The following is an 11,916-nucleotide window of genomic DNA, read 5'->3' on the forward strand; positions in this document are numbered from 1 at the left end:
ATGTCCAGCCGTCATTGTCCTTCTCCCTCAGCAGCTCCTCCCCGCATGTCTCCCCAACATACCGCACTACCTCCAAGTGCCCTCTGAGACTCGCCCAGTGAGCGCATGTCCTGCCGTCAAAGTCCTTCTCCCTCAGTACCTCCTCCCCGCATGTCTCTACAGCATACCGCAGCACCTCCAACTGCCCTCCCTCACTCGCCCAGTGCGCGCATGTCTTGCCGTTATTGTCCTTCTCCCTCAGTACCTCCTCCCCGCATGTCTCCCCAACATACCGCAGCACCTCCAAGTTCCCTTCAGCACTCGCATACTGCGCGCATGTCTTGCCGTCTTCGTCCTTCTCCCTCAGCACCTCCTCCCCGCATGTCTCTGCAGCATACCGCACTACCTCCAAGTGCCCTCCCTCACTCGCCCAGTGCGCGCATGTCATGCCGTGCTTGTCCTTGTCCACCATCAAGGTCCTCAGAGTCTCTTTCCCGCATTCTTCCTCTACCGTCTTCAGCACCTCCACATGCCCATACTCCGCCGCCCAGTGTACCATCGTCTTCCCTTCTTCGTCCTTCGCTCCTACCTCTGCTCCTGCCTCTATCAGCTCCCTCATGCTCCCCGCCCTCCCCAGCATCCCCGCTACATGCAGCCCTGTCCTCCCGTCCTCCGTCCGCTCGTCCATGTCGTACCCGCCCGCCTTCAGCAGCCCGATCAGCTCCCCCTGTCCTCGTACCACCGCCGTCACTGTCGACGGCTCCCCGTGCTGGCCCGACCTTGACATCGACAAGCCGTACATCTCGCACAGCCTCTTGCTCTGCTCTCGTCTGCCGTCATCGCCTGCTGGAGTCCGCGAGCTGATCTCGTACATCAGACCCGCCATCGTCCTCCAGTACACTGACTGCATCGGCTCTCTCGCAAGGGCTTTACATTTCCTGTCTCCTTGAGTGTCTTCGATCCAGTGCCTGAGCTTGTTGATCGCCATGTCCTTGACTCGGTTCGACAGCTCGATCGCCTCCTTGTATCTTGACTCCTCGTTGTACCAGCCCGACTCCCTCGCCCTGCTTGCCTCCACCAGCCCCCAGCACTCCTCCACGATCGATTGAACAAAACCCTGATGGCGCTTGAACCAAGAGTCAGCCGTTGCTGTCCTGAGCCGCTCCTGGATCCTCCCCTCCCACCCCCTCACGTCTCGCTCTACCTCCCTCGCCAGGTTCTCCATCAGCCCTACGTACAGCTGCTTCCTCTTCCCCACAAAGTCCTCGATCGTCAAGCTCATCGTGTTCGCGTTGATCTTCAGCTCCAGCACCTTCACCCGCCTCCCCTCTACCTCCCTGTACCGCGGCGTCTTCACCACCTCCAGGTACGACAGCGGTGGATACAGCATCTCCCCCTCCCCCGGATACTGAGACACAAACGTCAAGCTCGCCCCCCGGTCGATCGCCCCGCAGCTGATCTCGAACACGATCGACTCTCCCTCCTCCCCGGCGTACTGCATCGCCGTCCTGACGTCTGTCGTCGTGCTCAGCAGCCCGTACTCGACTCCTCCGGACACCCCGAGCTTGTCCTCGTTGAGGAAGCTCTCCGGCAGCTTCAGGCCTTTCAGTCCAATCCACACTTGCCGATCATCGGGCAGAGGCGTGTGACGAGACAGCTTGACGATGCCGCTGACGATGCAGTGGATGGTCGTCGTGTACTTGTTGGGGAGCTTGTTGGAGTCTCGGAGGAGCTCTTTGGGAGCTCGAAGAACAGAGTTGTACTTGAAGTACATCGGCCCTGTCATAGCAAGCCTCTTGTCAGCCTTCTCACGCTCTCTTGCTCCTCTCTCCTCTCACATGCTCCTTCTCCCTCTCTCGCTATCTCTCTCTTACCTGTGTAGAGCTGCAGCGCGATCAGCTCCGCCTCCTGTAGCCCCGCCTTGATCGCCGTGTCCAGCGCCTTCAGCTCCTCCATCCCTCGGATCACCCGCGTCCCGTCCGACAGCCTCCGCCTCCTCTCCGGGTCTGTGACGTTGAGCCACTCCTCCTTGGCTGTCGTCCTGATCCCGTAGTTGCTCGTCGTGAACGCTTCCTCCGCGTCCTTGCCCTTGCAGTGCTCCTCCTCTATCGCCTTCATCAGCTCCGTCTGAGGTAGCCCGATCCGCTCCATCAGCCCCCCGTAGTACTCCTCGATCTTCCCGTACACGGCCTCGCGCACCTCCCCGCTGCCTGTACCGTCTGACTCATTCACCGCAAACTTGCTGTTGTGCGATGTCGGACCGTCTCCTCCCGCCCGCCCTCCTGCCTCCGCCGGCCTCCTCAGCGCCTCCTCGAGCCTCCTCCCTATCGCCGTCTGCCATAGAGCCGATAGAGCGCTCTCCGTCATCCCCTGTAGCCCCGCAAGAGGACTCGCCGTGCTCCCGCCGGGGATGCACTCCGCCATGACTCGGAGGATGTTGAGGTCGCCGAGGCTGCTGGCCTTGCGCTCGAGCTCCCACTCTCTTGCGACTCTGACCTCGTAGTCGTCGTACGAGAGCTTGTCAGGGCCTGCGTGCGGCATGAGGGCCGACGCGTCGACGCCGAGAGCCATGCGGAGGTTGTTGAGAATCGTTTTGTAATCCTCGGAGTCTCGAGGGGTCTGAAAGAGCTTCTTGAGGTCAGAGCTGATGTCGTCGGGGATAGTCCAGCTGGTCGTTTGCTGGGCACTAGCTGGTGGATGTACATTCTTCCCCATGCCGTACCAGACTAGCAGGAGGGGACAAGGCCCAACAGATCTCAACGCCTGTCACAAGTGTCACGTCATCGAGAGTTGCCTTGAGGGGTTATTCGATCTTGTTGTCTTACACATAAACCTAAGGCTTGTCATCTACACACAGCACAAGTTTCTCTCCTTGGGACCTTCAGAGAGCTCTAGGAGCGCGCAATGTTTCTAGCTTCCCTCTACTTGCAAACGAGAATGCCAAAAAAAAAAAACATACAACAAACCAGACAGGAAATATAATTCCCTCCCCTCTTCTCCTCTCTTCTAAATGTTGTCACGTCTCCTACTCTCTGCAGCAGTTACAAGCCATCTCACACTCTAGCGACAAGACAAGCTTGTCCTCACCATCTCTCAAGCTCCTTCAAACCCCTCTTGCACAATGAAACATACAAGCACTTTCACGACCACCCCTTCCTGTGATATGATCCTACCCTACCCTATAGAATACCACTGGATGCGGGTGGGCAGTACACCCTACCTCCAGGAGAAACCTGCTACAGGAGCTTACATCAGCCGGCTTGGAATATCCTCTCTTCTCTCCCTTCCTTCATGTCTCCCTAAGGCTGTTCGTCTATGTACTCTTATCTACCTTCCTGTCCCTGGGAAGTCTCGGAGAGCTCTAGGACACAGTGACAGCTGCGTCAGCTGCAACACAAGCACAACAATCTCCTGCTATTTACGAGCACTTGAAGCCTCTCATCCCATCATATGCCGAGAGCTTCGCATTCGCTCCTGTCTCTCTCGTCATCATCCTTCTTCATAATTTGACGGCTTGTCTCCCTCTGCCTCTCTTATGTCTATGTTGCAAACATTTCTTGTTCTCTTCTGCTTGTTCTTTTGCTCTTGTTTCCGCTCGCGTCTGTCTCCTCATACATACCTCACGTCTTATCCTTCTATTTTTCTCTCTTTCTGCATCTGGGCTGCTGGTCGTGATTCTGCTCTTTCTCTCTTCATTCTCTCTTTGATACCTTTATCCCTTTCTCACCTTCTCTTAAATATCCTATCTTTTAAACATCTCTCGTTGTCTACTGCTTGTTCATATTTCCTGTTTCTCACCCTCTCTCTCTCTCCCTTCCCTTGTCTTTCTCTCTTCTCTCGTTACTCTCTCGTTGCTCTTCCCTGTCAAGCTGCTTCTCTTCCAGCCTCAGCTGTCAGCAGAGAGAGAAAGACGAGACGGGGGAAGAGGGAGAAGAGGAGAGGGAGAGGAGACAAGTGAAGAACAGAAGATAAAAGAAACGAGAGCGAAAGAGAGGAGACAAGGAGAGACGAAGCGAGAGCTTCTCTTCTTGCAGAGGAGGTAAGGATGGAAGAGGAGAGGACAGTAGAGTAGAAAGGCGATCAGAAAAGCGAAGGCAACAGAAGGGAGAGGAGAGAGCAGGGGTGAAGAAGCGACGAGCAGAGAAGGGGGGAAGCAGAGAGCAGAGAGCGGAGAAGAGGAATGGACAGGAGGGAGGTAGTGAAGTGCAATGACAAGGGGAGCAGACAAGGGAGAGGACGAGTAAAGAGAGATGGAGGAGCGAGGAGAAGGGGGTAGAAGGAAAGAGACGGAAAGAAGGAAAGGAAGGGACTGCGAGGAGCAGATCTGACCGGAGAGAAGAAGATCTTGCACGAGAGGAGAGGAGAGGGGAAGCAGGTGAAAGGAGAGCAGATCAAAGAAAAGAGAAGATCAGGTCAGAGGAAAAGGCTGGCGGAGAGGAGAGTAGATAACGGAGAGAAGGCAGATGGGGAAAACGCAGAGGAGGATAGTCAAACAGCGGAGAAGACGAGAGAACAAGTGGGAGTAGACAAGGAGAGGAGAGGAGAGATGAAATGAAATGAAGTGAGAAGAGAAAAAGAGAAGAAGAGAAGAAAAGAGATAAGAAGAGAAGAGATAAGAAGAGAAGAAAAGAGAAGTGAAATAAAGTACAGGAGGAGAGGAGAGGAGAGGAGAGGAGAGGAGAGAGATGAGGACAAGACAAGACAAGAGAAGAGAAGAGAACAGAAGAGAACAGAAGAGAACAGAAGAGAACAGAAGAGAACAGAAGAGAACAGAAGAGAAGAGAAGAGAACAGAAGAGAACAGAAGAGAACAGAAGAGAACAGAAGAGAAGAGAAGAGAACAGAAGAGAACAGAAGAGAACAGAAGACAAGAGAGTATAAGTCCTTCAACGTCTTCGTTTTTCTCTCTTCCCTCTCCTCTCCTCCCTCCCGGCATGAAATGTTCAACCCAACCGGCAGGGTAACTACACGGGCAAGGTAAGTACACCGGCAGGGCGGTGACCGGCCCGGGCGCGGCCCGGGCCCCGGGAACTCCCATCCCGGCACTGGCCCGGCCGTGGGCGGGGCCTGAGACTCAGACTCTGTTTCATCGTGTTCGGTCCGTACTGTCTGTACAAGATCAATAGTCAGGATGCGACGAATGAAATCAAATCGATTCTCCGATCCCGCCCAAGCCTCTGAGTCTGTGATAGCGACCTCAGCCTGATCGCTACGTTCACGGCCTGAGGTGCAGCTGTGGCCGTAGGTCGAGGACCGTGTGGCCAGCAACTTGAAGCCGAGGCTGCTCGTGTCACGGTCATGCGTCTAAGAGCGCTTGGGTGATCCCCAAGCAACATCCATGATGACTAGACGTCACTAGAGCCTCCGCCTCATCGCCCCCCCGTGAGCCAGACCTCTGGGTACCTCTCACCTCCTCCAGCACCGTAACCCGACATGCAAGACAAGAGGCTGCTGCTGACGTGACGCCTGCGGCCCGGGCACTCGCCATCAAGGTGACGACACGCGGCAGCTCTGAGCGAGGCTGCCATCAAGGTGACGACACGCTTCAGCACGCATGTGTCAAGCAGCATCAAGCGAGTGGAGCACGCATGTGTCATCTGTGAGCGCTAGAGCCATCAGAGCCTTCTTGGACTCCAGCTGCCATCAAGCGGCTCAAGCACCACGAGGACTGTAGAGGAGCTTGTAGACTAGCTTCACCCCTCAGCTCCTTCTCCTCTCATGCCCCTCCGTCCTCCCGCTCCCTCCCTCCCCTCCCTCCCTACCTCTCCTCACAGCACACACTCCCCTCCCCTCCTGCTGCTGTTCCTTCTCCTCTCTCCTCCATCGCTCCTGCCGCTGTAGCCTCTGCCCCTCCTACCCGTCGACCTTGTCCGTCAGAGCTCTGACAGCCTCAGCTACTCTTCATCCGCGACCTCCGTCACCGCCGATTTCCATGTCAGCTCTCTCCCTCTCCTCGCATCTTTCTCTCCCTCATCAGACCTCCCACCAGCACCCCAGCACAAGTCCTGGCTACCTCTCCAGCTGCTGGGCACATGCCTCCATCTCGCTCCTCTTTCTCACTCCCTACCTCATGCTTGGATGGGTTGGAACCCCTCGCATGACCCCCCACCCCTCCTTGTCCGTACCCACCCCTCTCTTCCCCTCGCGTCTGGTCAACTTCCTCCCCTACATCACCCCCTACTCGCATGACCCCCTACCCTCCCCGTCTCCCCTCATCTCCACCCCTTCCGCCCCTGCCCCGTCAGGTCTAGCCGGTCGGCCCCGCAGCCTCCCCGGCCATCTCCTCGCGTCTGATGAGCTGGAGGGAGAGAGGAGGGGAGAGAGGAGGGAACGGCAGAGGAGAGGAGGGAAGGTAAGAGCCAACCTTGCTCAAGCTTCTCTCACATGATACAAGTCTCCTCCTCCCTTCCCTCCCCTCCGCTTCTCTCCTCCTTCCGTCCTTGATCCCCTCCGCTGCCTCCTCGCCTGTAGCAGCGACGTCGTCATGCCCTCTCTCCCCGGGCTCACATCGGATGTCGCATGGCGTCTTGCCATGCTCAGCTGGGCTGTCGGCTTGCGCCGTAGAGCAGAAGCGAGCACTAGCCCGCATAGACAGACATGGGGGTGGAGGACAAGAGGAGCTGAGAGGTAGAGAGCAAGACGCGCTTCTATCAGGTACAATCAAGGTTGACCGCAACATTGACCGACAAGCTGAGAAAGCTTCAGCCCCCTGCTCGACGCTCGTCTCACAGCCAGCTCTTGCCCCTAGCAGCACGAACAAGCTCTGTCCCTTCCCCGCCATCCCCGCCTCCCCTCCAGCTGCACCACGACCCTCCCCATCACTCGGCATCGCGTCGCTCGAGCACGGACCTGAGCCGTCGGCCCGCCTCAGAAGCACGGGTGTCGGGGATGTTGGGAGGCAGGGCGGCGCCTCGGAGCCGTCGGATGCGTCGGATGTTGTACGAGTTGTCGCTAGCAAGGCTGCTCAGAGCCTCCATCGCGCTATCCTCCAACCACCCGCTGCCCTCATGCCTTTGCATCGCCCTCGCTACCGCCTCGATCGCTCCCGCCTCCCGCGCCCGCGCCTGGCTGTCCGCCATGCCCTCCGTCATGCTGCGCAAGGCCTTGCATGCATCACACTGTAGCCATCGTTCGTCCACATGTGTGGACATGGCGCTGACGACGGCCTCGATCGCTCCTGCCTCCCGTGCCCGCGCCTGGCTGTCAGCCATGCCCTCCGTCATGCTCTCAAGGGCTTCGCATGCTGACCACTGCAAGCACCAGTTGTCCGCGTGTCTGGACATGGCGCTGACGACGGCCTCGATCGCTCCCGCCTCCCGCGCCCGCGCCTGGCTGTCAGCCATGCCCTCCGTCATGCTGCGCAAGGCCTCGCATCCATCATTTTGTAACCATTGCTTGTCTGCGTGCGTGGACATGGCGCTGACGACGGCCTCGATCGCTCCCGCCTGCATGGCCGGGAGCTTGTTCTGCTCGTGGCTCTCGGCTATCGCTGTCAGCACCTTGCATAGACCTTGCTGTATCTTTGCGTTGCTGTGGTGCCTGGTCATGGCGCTGACGACGGCCTCGATCGGTGTCGCATCTCTCGCTGTGCCCTGGTATCGGAAGTACTGCATTGTGTACTTCAGGGCCTCACACGCAGCCTGCTGTACTTTCAAGTCGTTCGCGTGCCTATCGAGGCATCTCATGACGGCCTCGACCGCTCCCACCTGTCGTGCCCTTGCCTGGCTCTCATCCCTGAAGCTAACAATGTAGTCCAGGGCCTCGCACGCAGCCTGCTGTACCCTCGCGTCGTCTGCGTGCTTGGTCATCGCGCTGACGATGGCCTCGATCGCTCCCGCCTCTCGTGCCCGCGCCTGGCTCTCTTCGATGACACTGACGGTATGCTTCATTGCCCAGCACGCAGCCTGCTGTACCCCCGCGTCGTCCGCGTGCTTGGTCATCGCGCTGACGACGGCCTCGATCGCTCCCGCCTCTCGCGCCCGCGCCTGGCTCTCTTTGATGACACTGACGGTATGTCTCAAGGCCCAGCACGCAGCCTGCTGTACCCCCGCGTCGTCTGCGTGCGTGGTCATGGCGCTGACGACGGCCTCGATCGCTCCCGCTTCTCGCGCCTTGACTTTGTCAGCCTCCCCGTGCTGAGCCATGCTGACCAAGGCTTCGCACGCAGCCTGCTGTACCTCCGCGAGAGCCTCGTACGTCCTCATCTCCTGCATCACCGCCTCTATGCTGTCGTCGGCTCCCGTCCTCAGCAGCCTCCATGCCTCCCTTGCCGGCTGCTCCATCCCGCTTCCGTCTTGTGCCCCTACCGCTGCCGACAGCGCCTGAGCTCCCGTCCTCAGCGAGCTGAGAGCGTCGCTGCCCGTGGACTCCAAGGCGGTGCAAGCTGACTCTTGCAGCTCCACGAGCTCTGCGTACTTGCGCTTCCTGACTCTCCTCGCCACCGCCTCGATCCCTCCCCCCGCTGCCTCTCCGATCCTTCTCCATGCAGCTTCTGCCATGCTGCGTATGCCTCGGCATAGCGACTGGTTGCCGGCCCCTGCCCGCTGCTGTCCAGGCGTCCTGTCTGACCCTGTCCATGCAGTAGCCCCCTCATCCCCCTCGGCTCCGGCTCTTCCAACAGCTACAGCAAGCTCGGCGAACCTCGGGCGGTCCTCCTCCCTCGTCGCCCAGCAGCTCTCCAGCAGGGCCCACAACCCGTCCGGGCATCCTCCGAGGAGGTGCTCTCGAGGCAGCCTCCCACCCCCGCACACGTACCCGATCACAGTCGGGTCCGTCATGGGGTAGTAGGGGGTCATGCCCGAGGTCAGGATCTCCCAGCACGTGACCCCGTAGGCCCACACGTCGCTCTTCTCCGAGCACCGGCCTCTCTGCATGGACTCTGGGGGCATGTACCGCACCGGCAGCCCTCGCCCCGCTACCCTCCCGTCACTCCCGTCCACCAGCTCCCCTGCCCGCCCGTACCCCGCCACCTTCACCGACGTCCTCCCCACGTCCTCCTTGTCGAAGCCCATGACCAGCACGTGCCGAGCCGCGAGGTCCCGGTGCACGACCCGCTGCTCAGCCAGGTGCTCCATGCCCTGCGCGATCTGCTCCATCATCGCCGTCTGGTGCCCTCGCGTCACCTGCCCCGCCAGCCTCCCCAGCAGAGCCTCCCTCAGCGACCCCAGCTCGGCGAGCTCGGTCAGCAGCAGGGGACAGCCGTCGGCGTCCTGGCTCTGCCCCATGTAGCGTACAAGCCGAGGATGCGGCCCGAGTCTGAGCATGACCGCGGCTTGTCTGCCGCCGTCGTCTTGCCTGAGCTTGAGCACGGCTACCTTGATCTTGCCGGGCCCTGCTCTCCTTCCTTGCAGGCGGAGGTGACCTATGTAGAGGGTCTGGGAGGAGCCTGCTGAGATAGGCTGCCCCTCCATCTCCACGTCGTAGCTGGGGACGAGCAGCGCGTGTCGCTCCTGCCACTCCTGGATGGCGCTGCGGAGAGCGAGGTTGGGGACAAGGTGGTCAGAGGGGAGGAGGGCGCCGGTGAGGGGGCTGGAGAGACGATGGCGGAGCCAGGTCTCGATGGAGGATCTCTCGTAGGTGTGGCCATCGCAGCAGGTGACAGGGTCGGTCATGAGCGCCATGCTGATGGGGCAGATGAAGGACCGGAGCGCTCCCTGGTCCGCTGCCATGGCGGGGCCGAGGAGCGAGAGGAGGGGAGGGGAGGGGATAAAGGGGGTACGTGCAGCGAGGGAGCGAGGGGGTGCGAGGCCGGACTAGGGAGGGGTAGGGGGTGGTAGGAGGAGGGGAGAGAAGGGAGGAGGGGTGGTCCAAAAAAGAAAAGCTAATCCTACCAGCGGCTACGGGGGAGTGTAAAACTAAAAAAAAGAAGAAGAAGTCTTGTTGCTGCCTTTTGTGTGCGATGGTACCTTCCGGGTATGTCTTGTTGCTGCCTTTTAAGCATTTGCTGCTGATTGGCTGAGGCGGGTGGCTTTCTACTAGGGAGAGGACCAAAGGGATCAAGGGGCTGGGCATACAGAGCTTCAGGATCTTTTAAAAGGATAGATTGCAATCATTTCAAGATATCTGATCAAGAAATGACAAGGTGGATGTCTGATGTGGAAAAAACGACAATGAATCCTTTGATTGTGAAGTTCAACAGGATCAATCTTGAGAACTCTTGCTTGAGTGACGTCAAGGACATTATCTTTGATAGGTACATGGAGTTATGCAAGACAGAGATCGAGGAATTCAACAATGCCAACTTTATGTGCCAGATGTGCTGCTCTTGGACACCTTCTGAAGAGTGCAATAGATTGTCTGCCTGCAAGACCTGCACAGATAATTATTTTGTATGGAGATGCTCCACATGTGATGATGTGTTTGAGCACCTCGACGCGATGGAAACCGCAGTATGTCGCGATGGACGCTTGATAAAGGAGCGACACTGCAAGAGATGTGAAGAGGAGCTCGAGTTGTCATGCTGGGATTGTGGAATGGTATACAAACTGTGCAATGGATATGATGACGAGTATTGCTCATATGGCTGCAAGTCTAGAAACGCATGGTTGTAGTCAACGAGAACCCAGGGGGTACATCTTACTGACTGTGCAGCCTCATATGGTTGCTTATATGGTTGCATGTCTGGAGACGATTGGAGAGATTAAACAACAAGGATCCAGGGGGTATATTTTACTAAGTGTGCACCCTGAATACAAGCTTATTGTTTGATCAATGTTTGGATGTTTATTCTTACAAGTCTCTAGTAAACTCCTCAGAATCTAGCCTTCTTCTCTTGTGGCTACATTGTTCATCTTCATCTTCACAATCTAGCCTTCTACTCTTGTGCCTACATTGTTCATCTTGTGTCTCGCAGTCCTTACAGTTACACCTTCCGTTGTTGTGGAGACATATGGAGCCACCTTCCACACCCCTTGCATTGGCTCCTTACCCTATTGTGCTCACGTATAGAGCCTTCTCTCCGTTATCTACTCTCCTCTCCGCCAGCCTTTTCCTCTGATCTGATCTTCTCTTCTGTTTGATCTGCTCTCCTTTCACCTGCTTCCCCTCTCCCCTCCTCTCATGCAAGATCTTCTTCTCTCCGGTCAGATCTGCTCCTCGCAGTCCCTTTCTTTCCTTCTTTCCGTCTCTTTCCTTCTTCCCCCTGCTCCTTGCTCCTCCATCTCTCTTTACTCGTCCTCTGCCTTGTCCGCTCCCCTTGTCATTGCACTCCACTACCTCCCTCCTGTCCATTTCTCTTCTCCGCTCTCTGCTCTCAGCTTTCCCCCACTCTGCTCGTCTCTTCTCCACCCCTCCTCTCTCCTCTCCTCTTCCCTTCTCTTCGCTTTTATGATCGCCTTTCTACTCTACTGTCCTCTCCTCTTCCATCCTTACCTCCTCTCCAAGAGAGAAGCTCTCGCCTCCTCTCTCCTCGTCTCCTCTCTTTCGCTCTCTTATCTTTTATCCCCTCTCCTCTCCCTTGTCTCCCCTGCGCTTCCTCTGACGGTACGCTTTTCTGTTCTTCACTTGTCTCCTCTCCCTCTCCTCTTCTCCCTCTTCCCGCGTCTCGCTTTCTCTCTCTGCTGACAGCTGAGGCTAGAAAGAGAAGCAGCTTGACAGGGAAGAGCAACGAGAGAGCAACGAGAGAAGAGAGAAAGACAAGGGAAGGGAGAGAGAGAGAGGGTGAGAAACAGGAAATATGAACAAGCAGTAGACAACGAGAGATGTTTACAAGATAGGATGTTTGAGATGTTTAAAAGATAAGATGTTTGACATGTTTACAAGATAGGATGTTTTAAGAGAAGGTGAGAAAGGGAAAAAGATTTCACAGAGAGAATGAAGAGACAGAGAGCAGAATCACGACCAGCAGCCCAGATGCAGAAAGAGGGAGAGATAGAAGGATAAGACGTGAGGTATGTATGAGGAGACCCCAAGACCCCCAGGGTGTGCAGAAGAACAAGCA

The 11,916-nt window shown here is 57.4% G+C and overlaps 3 protein-coding genes across 3 annotated transcripts in view; all 3 read right to left on the reverse strand.

The window, feature by feature from the left end:
• Positions 1-766, reverse strand: part of GUITHDRAFT_83033 (hypothetical protein) — a gene marked incomplete at both ends in the record, with an annotated part of 1,104 nt that extends 338 nt beyond the window's left edge. Inside the window, one exon of the mRNA XM_005818471.1 lies at positions 68-766. Within this exon, the coding sequence (XP_005818528.1) occupies positions 68-766 (699 nt within the window). The remainder of the gene's footprint in view (positions 1-67) is intronic.
• A 7,848-nt stretch (positions 767-8,614) lies between these two features.
• Positions 8,615-9,073, reverse strand: GUITHDRAFT_83032 (hypothetical protein; the record flags this gene model as incomplete). Its single annotated transcript, XM_005818472.1, has 1 exon — positions 8,615-9,073. A coding segment is annotated over one exon (459 nt), but the record flags the coding sequence as incomplete, so codon positions are not given.
• Positions 9,074-9,418: 345 nt separating this feature from the next.
• Positions 9,419-9,646, reverse strand: GUITHDRAFT_83039 (hypothetical protein; the record flags this gene model as incomplete). Its single annotated transcript, XM_005818473.1, has 1 exon — positions 9,419-9,646. A coding segment is annotated over one exon (228 nt), but the record flags the coding sequence as incomplete, so codon positions are not given.
• Between the last annotated feature and the right edge of the window lie 2,270 nt (positions 9,647-11,916).

Source organism: Guillardia theta (genome assembly GCF_000315625.1).
Source record: "Guillardia theta CCMP2712 unplaced genomic scaffold GUITHscaffold_303, whole genome shotgun sequence".
Lineage (NCBI taxonomy): Eukaryota > Cryptophyceae > Pyrenomonadales > Geminigeraceae > Guillardia > Guillardia theta.